This window comes from Elgaria multicarinata, chromosome 8, assembly GCF_023053635.1.
Source record: "Elgaria multicarinata webbii isolate HBS135686 ecotype San Diego chromosome 8, rElgMul1.1.pri, whole genome shotgun sequence".
Taxonomy (NCBI): Eukaryota; Metazoa; Chordata; class Lepidosauria; order Squamata; family Anguidae; genus Elgaria; species Elgaria multicarinata.
This window is the reverse complement of record NC_086178.1, coordinates 10,166,939-10,187,368: the sequence shown is the minus strand read 5'-3', so window position 1 is coordinate 10,187,368 and position 20,430 is coordinate 10,166,939. Positions and strand designations below refer to the sequence as shown.

Sequence of the window (20,430 nt, the reverse complement as noted above, 5' to 3'; positions counted from 1 at the left end):
TCTCTCTCTCTCTCTCTCTCTCTCTCTCTCTCTCTCTCTGTGTGTGTGTAGCACCTCTCTGCCTGCCTCTCTGCCCTCCTGGTGCCCGGGAGATGTAGATGGGCTGTGTGGGTCAACCCCACAAGCCACTTGCATGCTTGCTCCCACTGCTGCAGGCTAGGGTATAGCCACCACCTGCTGCTGCCTCTGCTCTTCTGTACCTGCCTCACAGGGACGGTTTGTGCGTGTTTTGATTTGACTCCGGGCATTAGTCCTTCCTGCGCTCACCCAGTTTAAACTTCTTGAAGTTCCAAGTAAATTTTTGAGTGTGGAAGAAGATTCATCTACTCCCCAATTCATGGCATGTTGGGATTTCCTTTGAAATGGCCATCAATAAGGAAAGCCCATTTAGCTGTCTGCAGCTTTATAAATCCCTGAGATACTGGGGTATCGGATTTTCAACAATCCCCCAAAAATCAGGGGATGCTTGGATTTGCTTGAGGCTTGGCATGAATGTGTATACATGGATAAGCTGCCATGGTGCCTAATTTGAGGTTCCTAAAGTGAAAACTGACAGCATGGGATTTGAATTGGGGTGAGTTAAAAGGTTAAAAAATCACCAAAATTCAAGGGATGATGGGATTGGCTTGAAGATTGCCATGAATGTGGATCTAGATAGCATCTATGAGGGTGCCTATTTGCAAGTTTGTATCTGTAAAACTGTTGGAGTAAAGCCCACTTCTGAAAGTGGGGTGTCTGATTTTAAAAAAATCCCCCCCAAATCAGGGGATACTTGAATTTGCTTGAGGCTTGGCATGAATGTGTATATCCATCTGTTATTGCCATTCCTGTGTACCCATCTTCACTTCTTCTCTTTTTTCAACTTCATCACATCTCTCAAACACTTCCTGGGCTATTAATACCAATTCTTCTAAACTTTTCCCAGGCACCCCCGGTTGCTTTTGAATTTTTCGCCTGATATCGCTCTGAGAATTAGCAATAAACTGAAAAGCCAATGCTCCCGTGTTCTCAGTGGCTTCTGGATCTAAATCCGACCACTTTCTGCATGCGTCTTTAAGGCGCTGTAAAAAGGCAGCAGGGGGTTCATTTTTTTCTTGCTTTGTTTCCATTATTTATTCATGCTGGGGGGTTTTCATCCTGCTTTTCACATGCCTGCTAGTATCAAGCCAAATAGTAGGGATGTGCTCCGCTTCTAATCGGACCGGCGAATTAGAAGCGGAGCGGGGGGGGCTTCACCTGCCCTTAAGGCGGAGGCGAAGAAGATTGGGGGGGCCGGCGGAGCATGGCGAAGAGGATCGAGGTGAAGGCGGATCCTTTGCCTCGATCCAGAGCTCCGCCGGAAAGGTAAGTGGGGTTTACTGGGCCCTGCCACTGTCGCTGTTGCCCATGTGGCGACAGCGGCAGGGCCCAGTAAAACCCCCCTCCTCTCCCTTACCTGCGTCCATCCGCGGTCCGTCGGGACGGAGGCAGGTAAGGCCCCCCTCCCCCTTGGTCCCTTACCGGGCTCTGCCGCCATCGCCACACGGGTGGTGATGGCGGCAGGGCCCGGTAACCCCCCCCCGCCCTCCTCTCCCGGCCTTACTTGGCGCCACTCCCCTCCACTGCGGAGCTCCGATTCGGAGCCGGAGCTCCACGGCGAAGAGGAGCAGAGTATGGGCGGAGTGGCGCGGAGCAGAGCGGGCTGATCTGAAATTTTCGGATAGGCCCGTGGGGCAGAGCAGGGGGTCCGTGCACACCCCTACCAAATAGGCTGCACTTGGATCCCGTCCCTGGGGCAAAGAACTTGTCTAACACATGGATAAGCTGTCATAGTGCTGATTTTTAGGTTTCTAATGTTAACAGAAAAAAGTTATAGGCATTAGGATTTCAATGCAAGTCTATGGGGGAAAACGGAGCTCCGATTAGGATCCAGACCTCTGCAGCGAAGCAAACCATAGGCGAATCGATGCCAAGAGAAGTGGGCCCAATCAGGATTTTGCGAATCTGGAAGAGAAGCTGATCGGGGGGTTCGTGCACAGACCTAGATTTTACAGAATCAGTGCAACCCTAAGTTTCTAATATACTTCATAGAAGTCACTCTTCATCACAAAAGTTAAGGTTGCAGGAGCTATACTAGAATGACCAGATACAAAAGAGAGCAGGGCTCATGCAGCTTTAACTGTTGTGAGGAAGAAAAATTTCACCAGGTTCTCCATATATACAAATAACACCTGCTGACATTCCCTTTTCAATACAACAGTTAAACAGACAAGAGCCCTGTCCTCCTTTTCATAGAATCATAGAATCATAGAATAGCAGAGTTGGAAGGGGCCTACAAGGCCATCGAGTCCAACCCCCTGCTCAATGCAGGAATCCACCCTAAAGCATCCCTGACAGATGCTTGTCCAGCTGTCTCTAGAAGGCCTCTAGTGTGGGAGAGCCCACAACCTCCCTAGGTAACTGATTCCACTGTCACACTGCTCTAACAGTCAGGAAGTTTTTCCTGATGTCCAGCCAGAAAATGGCTTCCTTTAACTTGAGCCCGTTATTCCGTGTCCTGCACTCTGGGAGGATCAAGAAGAGAACCTGGCCCTCCTCTGTGTGACAACCTTTTAAGTATTTGAAGACTGCTATCAATCTTCTCTTCTACAGGCTAAACATGCCCAGTTCTTTCAGTCTCTCTTCATAGGGCTTTGTTTCTAGACCCCTGTTCATCCTGGTTGCCTTCCTCTGAACACGCTCCAGCTTGTCTGCATCCTTCTTGAATTGTGGAGCCCAGAACTGGACACAATACTCTAAATGAGGCCTAACCAGGGCTGAATAGAGAGGAACCAGTACCTCACGTGATTTGGAAGCTATACTTCTATTAATGCAGCCCAAAATAGCATTTGCCTTTCTTGCAGCCATATCACACTGTTGGCTCATATTCAGCTTGCGATCTACAACAATTCCAAGATCCTTCTCATTTGTAGTATTGCTGAGCCAAGTGTCCCCCATCTTGTAACTGTGCATTTGGTTTCTATTCCCTAAATGTAGAACTTGGCATTTATCCCTATTAAATTTCATTCTGTTGTTTTCAGCCCAGCACTCCAGCCTATCAATATCACTTTGAAGTTTGTTTCTGTCTTCCAGGGTATTAGCTATCCCACCCAATTTTGTGTCATCTGCAAATTTGATCAGCGTTCCCTGCACCTCCTCGTCCAAATCATTAATAAAAATGTTGAAGAGCACTGGGCCCAGGACTGAGCCCTTCGGCACCCCACTCATTGCCTCTCCCCAGTTTGAGAAGGTTCCATTGATAAGTACTCTTTGAGTCCGATTCTGTAGCCAACTGTGAATCCACCTAATAGTTGTTCCATCTAGCCCAGTTTTAGCTAGTTTGTTAATCAGAATGTCATTTGGTACTTTGTCAAAAGCTTTGCTGAAGTCAAGATATATGACGTCCACAGCATTCCCACGGTCCACAAGGGAGGTTATCCTATCAAAAAATGAGATCAAATTAGTCTGACAGGATTTGTTCCTGACAAATCCATGTTGGCTTCAAGTAATCACTGCATGGATTTCAAGGTGTTTACAGACTGACTTCTTTATAATCTGCTCCGGAATTTTCCCAGGGATGGATGTCAGACTTACTGTTCTGTAGTTCCCAGGTTCCTCCTTTTTGCCCTTTTTGAAGATAGGGACAACGTTAGCCCTCCTCCAGTCGTCCGGCACCTCAGCCGTCATCCATGATTTTGCAAAGATAATAGACAAAGGTTCTGAGAGTTCTTCCGCTAGCTCCTTCATTACTCTAGGATGCAGTTCTTCGGGCCCTGGGGATTTGAACTCATTCAAGGAAATTAGGTGTTCGTTGACCATTTGTTTATCAATCTCAAACTGCAATCCTGCCCCCTCAACTTCTGCTTAACTTTTTCCAGGGGGGGTCATAGACCCGCTTTTGGGAGAAGACGGAGGCGAAGTAGGAATTGAGCACTTCAGCCTTTTCTTTGTCGTCTGTTATCAATTTGCCATCCTCATTAAGCAGTTTAACCACCATTTCTTTCCTCTGTCTTTTACTACTCACGTATCTGAAGAAAGCCTTTTTATTGTTTTTAGCATACCTCGCTAATCTCAGCTCATTCACAGCTTTAGCCTTCCTGACGCCATTTTGGCACTTCTGCGCCACTTGTCTGTACTCTTCTTTTGTAGCCTGGCCTTCCTTCCACTTCCTATATGTATCCTTTTTTGTTTTCAGGTCATCTCTAAGCTTTTTGTGGAGCCACATTGGTTTCCTCTGTTGTCTTCTATCTTTTCTCCTTGTTGGAATTGTTTGTAACTGTGCCTTTAAAATTTCCTTTTTTAAATACTCCCACCCATTCTGCACTCCTTTTCTCATTAGGCTCCCTTGCCACGGGATCTTACTTATTATAGTTCTGAGTTTATTAAAATCAGCTTTCCTAAAATCCAGAGTATGTGTATGGAAAAGCTCGACTTTTGTCTTCTTTGTAATCAAGAATTCAAGTATGATGTGGTCACTTTCCCCCAGAGTTCCCGTAACTGCCGCTTTATTGTGTGCTGTACAACAGAAAGTTTGTGTGTGTGTGTGTGTGTGTGTTCTTATAAGTTCTTTACATTCAGAGTGTAAAATTACCTATCTGCACCACTGCCTGCACCCCATCAGATGTATAGGGGAACTTATAGCATCATAAGGTTTCTAGCTAAGAGCAAAGTTGGTTTTCTGCCTCTATTTCAGATCCATGTCCAGCACAGACTGACTCTTACACAGAAAGACATAGCTTGTCTCTATTGATCTCACTATAGTCTCAGGTAACATGTTCCTTGGGAAGGGAAAAGAGACCCCCATGCACAGATCTAGACGTGTCCAGGCTAAACTTCACCATCTTCACTTGTTACTTATTTTTCATGACTCAGTTGAAACTGAGGGTGTTGTCCTTTCAAGCATTCCATAGCCTAGAGCCAGTATACATTTAGAACTGCCTTCTCCGGTATGGACCTGCCTAAGCCTCAAGTTAAGCCTTGCTCTGTGTCCTGTCACCATCATGTGGCAGAAGCCATTCCAAAACCACTGGTAGAAATTCTCTATTATGTTATACAAGCACTCATTCTTTACATCTAAAAGAGAATGTGTATGTGGGTCACTTTTTGAAACTCAAACATAATTGCACCTGTGGGATTCCACTGCACACATCTGTTTCTAGCTTGGGGTTTCCCAAGAATTCAAGCATGACGTGGTCACTTTCCCTCAGAGTTCCCGTAACTGCCACTTTATCCACTAAGTCATCCCTATTGGTCAATAACAAGTCAAGGATTGCTGATCCTCTAGTTCCTTCCTCCACTTTCTGTAGGAGAAAGTTATCACCCATACATGTCAGGAATTCCTTGGAAGGGCTGCTCTTGTGTCCATGTCTTTATTCCATGCTTCTGCTTCCACTCACAACTCAGCTTTCACTCAGCAGTCTGAATCTCCATGGCAGTTTATGGCAATTTTGTCTAGTTCTCTCTTCCTAATCATTTTTGCTGCCGAAGCAAACAAAGCCTCTTTATGTGTTACAAAGCTGTTGGTATCCCTCAGAAGAAAAAGAACTGTTTCTGCAAGAGCATTCCTGTATCCATGTGTTAACAAGGGTTTCAGGAATCTCTCTCTTGGGTCCCTAAACAGAGGACAAATTAACCTGTAGTGAACAATATCTTTCACTTGATGTTGGCCACAGATGCATAGTCTGTATACAAATGGCACCTTGTGATAGAATCTCAGTTCAATAAAAGCATTTCTTAGGGAAAGTGGACTCAGGTTGGAAAAACAGCTGGCCCTGAAATGTTCTGTTTTCAAAAGAGGGAACCACCGGGAGAATTTAGAGGTTTTAATTAGTTGCAGATCCCTCCTAGAATCTATCCAAAATAGCCAATCCCTTCGTTGCTTCTTATACACATCAAGGACAGCCTTCCGCTCAGGAATGTAATAGCGATGCAGCAGCTTTTGGAGTATTGCCATCCAATAAGTGATTGTGGGTTTCAGAAGAAGATGCTAATTCCAGCTTTTCAATAAATGAGAATACAATTAATGTCAGACTTCAAGAATATTCCAGAGAACGACAGTGAAGTGGTAATCCAACGGGGTTGGCTTATGTTACCCAGCCACTTCCTTGATGATGTCAGGATTGTGCTTATTCTCCTTCTAGTTGTATGAAATGTTCCCATGGATCATGAAGCGTCTTCCAGGACCTCACAAAAAAGCCATTGCCGCCTTTGAATTAGTGCTTTCATTTGCAAGGGAGGAGACCGAGAAGCACAAGGAGCAACAGCCCTTTCATGAGCCACGGGATTTCATAGATTTCTATCTACTTCAGATGGAGAAAGTAAGTCTATACTGTACTTAAAAACTATTCATTCAAGATATTGTTAAAACTTCCAAGATAATAGGGTTGCTGTTGCTCGGTGGAGACCTTAGCACCAAGACTTTGCTTCTAAACTAAAAGAACACACTCTGGATTAGGGCCCATTCCACACAAAAATACACATTGAGAAAACTAAAAAGATTAATCGGTTTAAAACTCCTGATTGCGCGAAATGATTTCTTGATTACATTACTCTATGAATCTTATGTACATGCTCATAGTTTCCACTTATTCATTATATTATTTTTATTTATGCATTATTATTGTTATTATTATTATTATTATTATTATTATTATTACTAGTACTACTATTTGTATCCAACATTAATTCAAACAGAATAGAACAATCAATATTTTTTACTGCTAAAAATGTATTAAATCATTTAAAAATATATGCTAGTAAAAAAAAGCAATAAAAACAAATAAAACTTTGTGCAGCTTTAGGCAAATATAGCACTCAAATGCTTTGATAAAAAGCAGCATTTTACCTTGTTGCTGAAATAAAAGCAGTGTTTGCACCAGTTGAGTCTACAATGGGAGGGGATTCCACAACCCGGATGCCACAACAGAGAAGACCTTCTCCCATAACCCACCATGACGGATGCCTCACACTGCGGGGATGCAGAGGAAGGCTCCTCCGATAGATCTTAAATCTCCAGCAGGCCCTTCATGTGGAGTAGGCTTAAGATCACCCATGCATTCACTGAATTTTATATTTCTGCAGGAATTTGAACCCATCACTCAACTATCTAAATCTAAGAATTTAGCCATTATGTCACAATGATTTTGCTGTATACATGGGAAAGTGTGAAAGAGCAATTAATCCAAATCAGCTGATTATGAAAGTAATCGCTAATATCGCAGCAGAGATTAAGCACTGCCACAGATACTCTGGCATGCTTAAATACCGATGGGAATATTGCTGCCTCTTGTTTGAAAGGCAGCTAGCAGAGAGCAAAAAAAGGCAAAACAGAACAAGTGTTTACAGTCCCATATGCACACAAAGCTTAAACAAAAAAGAGGAACATTGCTTTCTTTAGTCAAGGAAAGAAAACAGCTTTACTAACAAGTATTTCTTGCTTGGGGTTTGTGAAACTTGGGGGCTATTCCATATACAGTTCGTTTATTTGAAAACTCTATACGGAGTGTGTCCTGGGCCACAACAGTTGTCACTCCTGTTATAAATCATATATATATATATATATATATATATATATATATATATTTCTACATTACTTAAACATACACATTACATTTCACATAAAAAACAACAACAACAACAACATACTGCATAATGTTGAATATTGAATACATAATATCTTATCTTAATAACATAATCAAACTTAACATACAAGTGCACCCCCCACCTTGGGATCTCATTCCTGATTCCAGAATCTCATACTTTCTTCTGCTGGTGGTTTCCCACTTCCTTTAGAAAACACAAATATTAGGAACTGTTTCCAAATTCCTTCAAAATCATTTGATTTAGCTATACCTCTTCTCCATTTAATATTACTTGTTAATTTATCATTAATAGCTATATCCCATACTTCTTTATACCATTCTTCAATAGAATATTCCCCTTGAATCTTCCAGTTCCTAGCTACAATCAATCTTGCTGCGATCAACAAATTCGTTATCAGTTCCTTAATTTCCTTTTTACATTTAAAGTCTTCTTCAAATAGTGACAGCAATGCAACTTTTGGTGTTCGTTCTGTCTTCATTTCCACAATTTCTTCAATCTCCAAAAACACCATCTTCCACAATTTCTGAACATAGTTACATTCCCACCACATATGCAAATACGTTCCTTTAACCCCACAACCTCTCCAACAATTTTCTGATTGCTGATTGTTTATCTTATTCAATCTAACCGGAGTTAGGTACCACCTCCATACAATTTTAAAATAATTCTCTTTTATTCTTACTGACATATTTCTCAACGCTCTTTGTTTCCATAATCCCTCTCAACCCTGTTGTCCTATTTGTACCTTCAAATCTGTCTCCCAAACCATTTTACCCGAATTATCCACCGTCCCTTTCTCCACCAATATTCTATATATTTCACTCATCAACCCTTTTAACACTGTTCTTTTCTCCCTTTCATTATCTTTCTTAACTATTAGTTCCTCAAACTTTGTTAATTCTCTACAATCTCCATTATCTCTTACCCACTTTTTAGTCCACTGTTCTAATTGCCTATAATTTAACCAAGTTAATTTTTTATCCTTCAAAACCTCTTCCATATCCTCTCTTATACTCATTCCTCTTAACCAATCCCTTAATTTCATTTTATTTTTTTCTATTAAAACTTTACTTAATCTATTCTTTAATTCCTCCGGGAAATTCTTCAACATTATTACCGGTGACAAAGGAGAGCTGCTTGGAAGCAGCTCCCCTTTATATTTACTCCAAATTTCCCAGTGAGACCTCAAAAGTGGGTTATTTATACTTTCCACCCATTTTTTTTTCCTTCCATAAAAAATACATTTTCCAATTTAGTCTCTATATTACTCGTAATTTTTTCTTCCATCCAATCTAATTCCCCTAATCCTGTAATTGCCTCCACTATACATCTTAATCTATTAGCTACCTAATATAATTTAATATTCGGGAGACCCAATCCTCCCTTTTTTTGGCTCAAATATCATTTACTTTTATTTACCCTCGCTTTCTTATCACCATTACAATAATTATTTATAATCCTTTGCCAACTTTTTAGCTCTAATTCTGAAATTTTTTTTGGTAGCATCCTGAACACAAAATTAATCTTTGCTAAAATCTTCATTTTTATTAATGCTATTCTTCCAAACCAAGATAAATTTAACCTTTTATATTTTTCCAATTTTGCTAAAATCTCTTTTTTTAACACATTTAAATTCTCTTTCTCTAAACTCTCTAGCTTCTGCGTAATTTTTATTCCCAAATATCTAATCTGATTCTTAACTCTCATTTCTCTTCCCTTTTCTTCCCAATCCTTCTCTTCCTTTTTAGTATAATTAAACAACATCAATTCTGATTTAAACCAATTTATTTTTAACCCCGTAATATCCTCAAATTCTCTCAGTTGCTGTTTAATTCTCCCCATCTTCTCTATTGGATTCTTTATCGTCAACAAGGTGTCGTCTGCAAACATATTCAATTTAATTTCCTTCATACTACCTATTCCTTCAATCTCCTCATCTTCTCGTATTGCATTCACCAATAATTCCATTACCATTACAAATAGGACTGGTGAGAGCGGACAACCTTGCCTTGTCCCTCTGGCTAGTCGTATCTTATCTGTCACACCATCATTCACTACCACTACGGCTGTATTTTGAGAGTATAACTGTTTTATTATCGCTTTAAATTTATTTCCAAACCCCATTTTATTTAAAACCATCTTTAAAGCTTGCCAGCTCAAACAATCAAAAGCCTTAAAAATATCCAATGCCAGAATTCCCGCTTTAACCCTAGACTTATTTATCACCTGTATTACATTTAATACTCTTCCCACTAAATTAGACATCTGTCTACCTGCCACAAATCCACATTGGTCCTCCCCTATGTATTCCTCTATAAATTTATTCAACCGCCTTGCTAAAATATTTGAAAAAAGCTTAGCATCTTGGTTTATTAATGAAATAGGTCTATATGAATCAGGGACAGTCAAATCTTTATCTGGTTTTGGTATTAAAATTATTAATGAATGTTCCCATGATTCTGGCGTTCTATCCCCTTACAATATGGAATTATACAAATTTATTAATTTTGGTATTAAAATTCCTTTAAAAACCTTATAATATTCTGGTCCTAAACCATCTACCCCCGGTGATTTACCCGGCTTCAAATTCTCAATTACTTCTTCTACTTCTCCTTGCGTTATTACCTTTTCCATTAGCTCTTTATGCTCTATTTTTATTCTCTTCTTTATATATTTTTCTATATAAGCTTCCAACTTTTGTTTTTGAATATCCTTTCCCTTATACAATTCTTGATAAAACTCCTGAAAAATCTTTACTTTATCCTTCATTGTATGACAATACTTCCCTTGTTTATCCTTCAAAATCCCTATCCCATTCCTGGCTTTTTCTTTTTGTGTGAGCCTGGCAAGCACTCTAGAATTCCTGTTACTGTTTTCGAAATACTCCCTTTTCATATATATTAAATTCTTTTGAACCTCCTCTAAATTTAAATTTTCTAATTGTTTTTTCTTTGCTTGTATTTCTATTAATTTATATTTATTTTTATGTTGCCAATAATCTTTCTCCATTTTCTTAATCTCTTCCTCCAATTGTTCCTGCTCTGCTACTTGTTGCCTTCTTAAATTACACATTTCCCTAATACATATCCCTCTTGATACTGCCTTCATGGTATCCCAAACTACTGCCCTTGACGTTCCTCCCTTCTCATTAATTTCCCAAGCCTCTGTCAATTCTCTTTGCATTTTTTCTACCACCTTATTATACTTCAAAAGTTTTGTGTTTAGTTTCCACCTAAACGCTTCCTTATAATTCTTTTTAACTGTAAATTCTAAACTTAACAATGCATGGTCTGTTACCTTTATCACCCCCATTTCCATTTTACATACCTTACTTGAAAACTCTTTTGAAACCATTATATAATCTATTCTAGAGTATGTCTGATGAACTGAGGAGTAATAAGAAAATCCCGGATTCAGGCCATTCAGTAAACGCCAACAATCTACATAATCTTTTTCTTTTACTAGTTTATTCAATATAGTAATATTATTTCTTTTTTCCACATTTGTGGGGTTTGATCTATCCACTCTATTATCCATTACCATATTAAAATCCCCAGCTAAAATTAGATATCCTTCCCTAAACTCCTCTATTTCATTAAATAAATTCATAAAAAACTCTCTATGTCTCTCATTAGGGGCATAAACATTTACTAATGTATATTGCTCACTTTCTATTTGCCCCTTTATCATAAGATATCTACCATTATCATCCTTTCTTACAGTTTTCAATATGAATCCACTTTTTTTTGAAATCAAAATTGCTACTCCATTTTTTTTTTGACGTCCCTAATGACTTTTCATAATAAACAGACCACCTTGTCCGAATTTCATTTACGCCATCAAATTTTTGGTGTGTTTCTTGCAACATAATAATATCCGATCTTTCTTTATTTAACATTTGTTCTATTCTCCTCCTTTTCACGACTGCCCCCAGACCTTTAACATTGAGCGTTGATACTTTAATGTTCTTATTCATAATCACCCTTTTGATTTTCCTTCCGATCCCGTGTGCTCTGCAACTCATAAACATATACAACAACAAAAATAAAAATAAACCCTGAACCCCCATTCATCCCCCTCCCTCCCCCCCATTAATCCCCCCAACCCCTCTTCCCCCCCACTACTTTCCCCCTCCCCATATCCCCGTGAGTCTATTACTCCGGCCATCTAACTTAGGGGAGAGGGGGGAGGCGGTGCCCCGCCCTAACGGCAAGATCTCTGTACTTAATTACTTATCATATTAATTATCTCATAACAGCATTCCCCATTTACCCCATCCCAAACGCCCCGGCTTTGGCTCCATTCCCATCTCCAGCTCTAAGACTTGCATCCTTAAATAACCTCAAACTCTTCAGCAGCTCCTTGCCTTGCTCCAGAGAGGTTACTCTGTGTTCACCCCCAGCATAGGAAAACTTTAAAAAAACAGGGTAACCCCAAGCATATCTCACTGTATTTTTGTTAGCGTTTCAATTATTTGCTTAACGCTGCGCCTCCATTGGAGTGTTTGCTGACAAAGATCATTGTATACTTGCGCTGCTTTGCCTTTATATTTAATCATGACCATAGCCCTCAATTTCTTCATCACTTGCTCTTTTTTGTAATAACTGCCAAATCTCACAAGAATGTCTCTGGTTGATCCTCTATACTTTGCTCCTCCCACTCTATGGATCCTTTCAATATCACAGTCTTTTATATCCAAATCTGGCATCATATCGTTGAACCACTTCAAAACTATTTTTCTCAAATCCTCTCCTGGTTCTTCAGCAAATTGTTTAATGCGTACATTGCAACGACGATCCTGATCTTGAAGTTGGATCAACAGTAAATCTTGACTTTGAAATTTTACCTCACAACTTTTTTCAAAGACATCCTGTTTTTTCACAAGTGCTTTAACTTCCACATCCAGCTTCTTTATCTCTCTATCATTTTGCGCGATCTTATCTGCAAGCACCCCCATTCGTGCTGCTGCATTCTTTTCATTAACATCCATTTTCTTGCTCAAAGTAGCAGTGCTATCCAGAATCAGTTTCTTCAATTCTTCCAATGCAGCTGAAATTGGCACTGTGCCAGAACCCTCAGCCATCTTGATAGATCCGTCGGAATCACTTCCAGAACTTTGTAAGTCTTTTTCTACAGACACTTTCTCAAGACGGGCCAAATTATGATTAGAAGGATGAGCTCTTTGCCAAGTAGCCTTCCCCGGGGTTTTTTCCCCTTTTTTTCTAGCGTACGGCATAGGTCTATTTTTAACTCTGAGTCAATGTCCCGTTACATTCCACCCATCTCTCATTCTCTGCAAAATAAACACTTCTTCAGTGCTTTTTTAAAGGGTGAATTTACTGCCAAATAAACCTTTCTCTCAGATTAGGAGTATAAATCACCGCTTATCAGACTTAGGAGACGGGAGAGCTGTCGTAGTTAGTTTCATTTTTCAAGTCCCCCCTCCTTCCGTCTGTTTACAGCCAAGGAACGGGCTGCTTCCTCCCTCCTTTTTCTGAGTCTGCTTCCAAAAACAGGATTTTCACCCTCTCTTAGCACTCATAATGATCAACCTTCTTTTTCATTAACGACCCATGCCTTTTTAAATGAGATAATTAGCTTTCCAGATTTTCCCGATTGGGAGGTCTTAAGGAGAGATCTTACCAGCCATGGCGTCCGGCTCCGCCCCCCCTGTTATAAATCATTTTAAAGCAGTAGTGTAGATTCTGCCACAATATGAAGGACACAGATACAGAAAAAATATATACATTAAAGAGCTCTCTTATACACACAGGCACAAATATACACACACTCACGCTCAAGAAAGAGATATACAGTAGGACATAGCTAGAAGGGGCGAAATCCCAAAGCTATCCTCGGGATCATCCTTGTGCAGCCACATGATGCACAGGGGATCCTGGAATCAGGGAGAGATCATCCCTCCCTTGCCCCGGGATCTCGACCTCCAATTTGGCCCCGGTGTTTCCGTGGTCCCAGGCTGAGCCCGAGACTGTGGAATGTGTGGCTGGGCACTGTGGGTTGACCCAACTCCGCATGATTCCTCGTGAGGAGCCGGGAACTGCGAATGGGGTGCAGCGCTCCATCAGGGTAGGGTGGGGGTAGTGGGAAAAGTAATTTATGTGCATCACATGTAAACAGAGGAGGGATCTCACATTAAACAATGTGAGATCTTCCCTCCTCAGTCGTGGGCTAACTGGTAGCATAATAATAAGCCCAATGTCCCCTGGTCCACTTCCACAGGTCTACCTAAGGCCATAGAGTGACTCATTGCCTGATTCTCCCAAAACAGTCAAATCATGTGGCAGAAGATGCTGTCTGTACAAGGATCTCGAAACACTCAAGTATGAGACATAATAGGCTGCTAGGACAACAAGGATGGCACAGAAAGTAAGGAAGTGTTTAGGAACAGCCTATAATTCATTCGAAATTCAATTTTACCTTTTCCCATTTTCAAAATCAGAGCAGGAATGACCCCAACTCTACCTATGATGAAGAAAATCTGGCTCAGTGCATTCACGACTTCTTTCTCGCGGGAACAGACACAACCTCCACTTCTCTGAGATGGGCACTTCTCCTCCTGACAAATCATCCAGATATCCAAGGTGAGAGAGATCTGCCCCATGGGATCAAGGGACATTCTTAATCCCAATCATGTCATTCTTTTAAGATTTTTTACCTATCAAACAATGTACTAAGATGAGGAAGCTTGTAAACAGCAGGGATTGTTTAGCTTGGAAAAAAAGGACATTAAGGGGAGGCATAATAGAGGTGTACAAAATTATGCATGGTGTGGAGAATGTGTTCAGGGAGACATTTCTCTCCCTTTCTCAAAATTCCAGAACCCAATGGGGTCATCCCATGAAGCTGATTGGTGGGAGATTCAGGGCAAATGAAAGGAAGTACTTCTTCACACAGCGCATAGTTAAATTATGGAATTCATGACAAGTTGTAGTGACGGCCACGAATCTGGATGGCTTTAAAAAGGGGCAGGATAAATTCCTGGAGGAGAAGGCTACTAGCCAGTATCCAAGGCAGTAAGCCCGTGTGCACTAATTGCTGTAGAACATGGGTGGAAGGGTGTTGTTGCATCATGACCCACTTTGTTGCTTCCTGGTCAATAGCTTGTTGGCCACTGTGTGAACAGACTTCTGGACTAGATAGACCCTCGGTCCAACCTAGCATCAACATCATCATCATCATCATCATCATCATCATCATCATCATCATCTATTTCTTACCCGCCTCTCCAATTGGATAGAGGTGGGGAACAACAGCAAGCATAAAATACATAAAATCCTGATTAAAAACATAGTATACGCTGTTAAAAAAACATCCTAGCAGCATCTTAAAAGTATCTTAAATTCTACTGGATAGGCCTGCTGGTTATAATAATAATACCGCATGGCACTTCTTATGTTCTTAAAAATCACATTTACCTTTAAATTTGATTTTGCCCCCTAAATCAGGGGAGGGGAGGGACCATAGCTCATTGGGACAGAGCACATGTTTTGCATGGAGAAGTTCCAAGGTTCAATCCCCGGCTTCTCCAGGTAGAGCGAAGAAAGAACCCTGCCTGAAATCCCAGAGAGTTGCTTCTAGTCAGTGTCGACAATACTGGGCTAGATGGATCCATGGTCTCACTCAGTGTAAGGCAGCTTCCTATGTCCCTAGAATCTTTCTTGATGAAATGGAATTGACCTATAAATATATGAGATTATGAGTGATCTTTAAGAGGCCAGAGCCACTATGGCCTACCAACAACTAGCACAAAATACAAAAACACAGCCTCAATAAAACTTTTTATAAAGAGTAACAAACTAAGAACTAGCAATCGGGCCTGTTTTAAGTGTGATGTTGGCACCCTACTCAGCTCTGCTTGGGGCCACCCTGAGCTCGGCACCCCGGGTGACCCCCAAGGGTCAGGCTGTGCAGCCCAGTTCATCAATGTAGTGGTTAGTGTGTCAGAATGAGAAAGCGAGCTTCATAATTGATTACCAATTGAGTGCTTTCATAGTGATTTTTAATATCTTGGCAATTAAACCATTTAGAGATTTTGTTATTTCAAGCAGTATACAGATATTGTTAATAAATAAATAAAGTATCCCAACACAACCATGAAACTCACTGGGATGTTCTTGGGTCAGTTGGTATTTATCAACCTATCCTACCTCACAGGTTAATTATGGGGAGACTAATCTGTATGGGTTTTTTTATGTCTTTAGAGGAAAAAGTAGGATAAAATGTATTAAGCTGAGTGCTTCAGTTGTTGGGCAGCATAGAAATAAATAAACAAATAAATAATACACTAATGGTAGTTTGTGATTCATTAAGAGGATTAATTAGAATAACTTCATGTAGAATAAATAAATGAGTTTTGAAGTTTTATGAAATAAAAAGTTATATCCAAACTAATGCTTCCATTTTCATTATTTTTCTCAGATAAAGTCTACAAGGAGATAGAAGATGTTTTTGGTTCATCACCCTCAATCTGCTACCAAGATATAAGGGAACTGCCCTACACTAATGCTGTGATTCATGAGATGCAGCGTTCAAAATATGCTGTATCATTTGGACTTCCAAGACAATGTGCGAAGGATGTGAACCTGAAAGGTTATCTCATTCCCAAGGTACAGAATACAGTGAATGCCCATAGTCACAATCCTGTATCTCAGAAGCAAGGAGCTTCAGAAACTTTGAATTCCTTTTTTATGGGTTCAAAAATACACATCTGAGGGTTTTCAAGGTTACAGCTGTAAACATCCAGCCCTTAATAGAGAAAGGACGTCCGAGATCTAGGGCCGAACCGAAACTCCCAGCCTCCACTTCCTACCCATGCCCCGATTGCAACTAGGAAAGGGGCATTCTGATTATTTCCAAGGAGATGGTGGAAGGTTTAGAAGAACAGCAGTGGCTACTCCTGGTGTCTTAAGTCCATCCTTTCCCTTTTAAACACTGCTTCTGCCAGCCATTGCAAGTATGCAGGCAGGTTTCCCCTTCTCTTAACCCCCACACCACAAATAAAAGTAAAACCAAAAAGCAAGATGATTCCCCACCTGCTGGCATCATCCCAGGGAAATGTTGGAGTGGGGCATTTGGAGCTGTTGCCCTTAGTTTCTGTGAACTGCCCAGAGAGCTTCAAGTATGGAGTGGCATAGAAATGAAATGACTGAAATGAATGCAGGATGCAGAACGCAGTTTACTCCCTATTGGCTACATAAGAAGCTTTTCAAAAGGAAAAGGTTTGAATGATTGAAGGTGTGGCCAACAGAAAATTCTCCTCTGAAATGTTTTTATTCCTTTTGCCCAACAACAATGTAGAATAGCACCATATTATTTTTACAGAGTATGTCTGTTGCTGGGAATTCTGCTCCTTTTTGGAGATGCCAGACCACTGCAGCACGGCCGACTCAACTTGTTTTTTGAGCCGTGCCATGCAGATTCCCTGAATTCTGGGTACTTATTATGTGCTGTTTTGGATCTGAGAGATTTCCACAAATGAGGGCCATAAATTGTGCTAATTTGCAGGACTTGTGCAAATTATGTCCAAAATTTGCATAATTTGCACAAAAAATGCAGCTGAAATGTGTGTATTTGTGGAAATTATAGGTGTAACTTGCACAAATTCAGTTGTAATTGATGCAAATTCAGGAACACTGATAACCACTAGCTGGTCCAATTCACTTCAAGCCAAGTCAGGTCAGCTAGCAGAACATGGAACGAAATCAGGGTGTGTGTGAACTGAGGAAATCTTGAGCTCTACCATCCAACTGGATTCCTCCATCATCCCTCAGCACTTCAGATACCCAGTCCAGAGTGAGTCCTTCAGTGATTAGAAGTGGGGAACAATCCTGAAAGGTACTGTTCTGCCTTCTTTCTCTTTGTAACATTCCTTTCTTGCAGGGGGCATATCTTATTCCAGATCTGCGCTCTGTTCTTCTTGATCCTGAGCGGTGGGAGTCTCCTGAAAAGTTCAACCCAAACCATTTTTTGGACAAGGATGGAAATTTTGTAGCTAGAGAAGAATTTCTGCCATTTGGTGCAGGTAAATGCTGAAATCCAGACCTGCTTGTGATTCAAAGACATGTTTTCTGGGTTAGGTGCAAGAGATGCCAACTGGCTTCCTTTCAGGCAAGGCTGAAACAATTCCAGTTCTTCTCATAAGATACAATTCAGGATGGCTGTGCACGGTCCCCTAATTTGCCTCCGAGGCCACTTTGGAGCCCCAAAAGTAGCCCCGATTTGACTTGGGGTGCTTCGAGGGTTGCCTGCCTCATGTCGGCATCTTGGTTCAGCAAGATTCAGGCCCCCGAAGTGACTCAGCCTTGCACGTCCCTGGGTTTTAGCTGTGCAGCTAGAACCCAGGAAAGCCAGTAGCAAGGCTGGGCAGGAGTCCATTGGACTCCTGACTTCCTGCTCCCTCCCTCACCACCCCTTCACCACCCCAACCCACAGCCACTGCTCACCTACTGCCACACAGACACTACATCACCGCTGCTGCTTTGCCACTATGACCAGGAAACACAGCCATTTCCCCTTTACAGACACCATAGTTTGTGGCCATAGATGTACTAACCAGAGTCCCCATGGTATCTTGAAATCGGCCCCCAGTTTTCAGGAGGAGGACATGTTTCAAGGTCACGGAAGTGGTGCAGTGGGCAGCAATGGCGGCAGCAATGCGATGATGATGGCAGGGGAGCAGGGAGAGCGGGGAAATGTAGGGGAATCCAATGAACTCACAACTGGCCTTTCACTGGCTTTCCTGGGAATGCGGGAGGGACGGCCCAGTGCCGCTTTGGTACTGACCTGCTTCGGCTTCGGGGCACCTCGGGCCAACCTGGAACCAACTGAGAACCGAGGCTAGGTGAGCCGAATCAGCCCGCCTTGCCTCAACTTCAGGGATTCGTCCTGAGGCACTGCACAGCCCTACAATTCAATTTGGCCTGAAACCACAACCTGACCTTGTTCCTCAAAAATTTCAGCACTGAAAAAGCCTGATTTTTTCCCCCATTTTCAAAGTACAAAGCTATATCTACTCCATTTAGGCTCTGATTTTCTACAAGAAGCAGGTCCCTTACTTCTGAGTAGACATGCACAGAAGTGCACTGTTAGAGTTGGACTTTGGAGAATGATGGTTTAGTAAGAGTCACTGAATTGCATTCCCATTTAACATGTAGAATCATTCAGTGTTATGTATTAGTGGAATAGCTGAAAGATAAATTGATGTCAGGTTTGGGATGATGAGGTTTCTTCTTTTCCCATGGGAGAATAGACAGCACTTGCATGATGTCAAAGTATCACCCTGGTACTTTCACCTCTGAATTCCAGCAGCTCATAAAGCTTTTCTACTGGGACATTTATTGTGCAATTGTCCTTCCCTACTCATGTCTGTTTTCAAGTTCTCTAGATGATGATTTGGCCTTCCAGTGTAATTGCTGTATCTAACCAGCACTTTAAGTGATGTTTTATTTAGCGCAGGGAAAATGCAGCATTCAGTTGGGAAAGGGGAGAGGTTTTAATAGTTAAAAGAGGGACATTGGAAATATTTATTATTTTGTTTGATGCTACTATATCAAAGACCAATGTGCCCAGCTGCTATATATAGGGATTTTGGTTAGTCTTGGCATTTATGCCAGAGTCCCACCTAAAGATTATGTAGCATAAAAGCACAAAAGAAAACACTGCTCAGAGGATGCTCAGATTTCAATTCTACAATGAAACCAAAAGTGGATGTAGCAAATTAACAGTGGATTAACAGCTGCATGTAGAAAACTCTTTCTCAGTTCCATTCCCTGTGATCCACATTGCTTAATTTAAGATGCTTTATGCATTTCTCTGTCCTAAGTATTTCCAGTAATTTTGCCTGCTTTGAAACAGTATACAAGCAAGGCCAGCTACTGGTGGAGCCTGGGCCAAAGCCACGCCTCTCTGAGGGATGCCAACCAATAGAGTAAAAGGGAGTTATAGAGGGGGCAGCTGTAGGAGCAGCAATTCCTCATGGGTTACTCCAGGGTGTGAGGTGGGGAAGAGGCTACCAACACGTGTCCTTCATCAGATGCATGCGTTGTTCCAAGCTGGGATAAATGCTCTGGAGAAGAGATTGTTACTCACGGTCTGTTGTTCCTTTGCTTTCTCCACAGGGGCTCGGGTGTGTCCAGGGGAGCAGCTGGCGAGGATTGAACTCTTCATCTTCTTGACCAGCTTGCTGAGGACGTTCAGGTTTCAGCTGCCAGAAGGAGTTAAAAAACTAAATTCAGATGCTATAATAAGACTCACATTCTCTCCCTATCCTTATAAAATCTGTGCTGTTCCTCGCTGTAGCTCATCATAAACATATATATGTATTTAGAATTGCTTTCCAATTACTGCAAATTTCTCCCTCCTTTCTTTTCTGCTAAGAAACCCCCACCCTGACTTTGCTGTTCATGCTCACCTGCTGATTTCTTTCTGTTGAGAGAGATCTTTGCTTCTCATTGCTATTAATAAGAGTACAAGGGAGGAGGGGTTCACGGACACTTTAATAAATGCTGGGGTGGGGAGTAGCAGGGCAAGTAGCACACACATACACTTGGGATCTTAGATGCTTGGGAGTGCAAAGGTCTAAATAGGCATAATATAGTACATAGGAATAAGGAATGCACATCAGGTGAGATCTAAGCACATAAACGGCAAGAAATACATGCAATAGAGATAATAAGTTGATATCAATGAGAAGAGTTGCTTTGTTATTAAGCCCCATGTACGATTAATCACTCTCTTAACTTGGCATCAATGCCAAGTTCAGTTATACTTTAATTGTTCTTCTGCCCAGGG

At 41.3% G+C, this 20,430-nt stretch overlaps 1 protein-coding gene across 1 annotated transcript in view; it reads left to right on the top strand.

Annotated features, from left to right (window-relative positions):
- The window catches only part of LOC134402401 (cytochrome P450 2J2-like), a 48,287-nt gene extending 28,339 nt beyond the window's left edge, over positions 1 to 19,948 (top strand). Inside the window, exons 5-9 of the mRNA XM_063131829.1 lie at positions 6,159 to 6,335; positions 14,081 to 14,222; positions 16,060 to 16,247; positions 17,521 to 17,662; positions 19,758 to 19,948. Coding sequence (XP_062987899.1) covers positions 6,159 to 6,335; positions 14,081 to 14,222; positions 16,060 to 16,247; positions 17,521 to 17,662; positions 19,758 to 19,948 — 840 coding nt within the window. The remainder of the gene's footprint in view (positions 1 to 6,158; positions 6,336 to 14,080; positions 14,223 to 16,059; positions 16,248 to 17,520; positions 17,663 to 19,757) is intronic.
- The last annotated feature ends 482 nt before the right edge of the window (positions 19,949 to 20,430 follow it).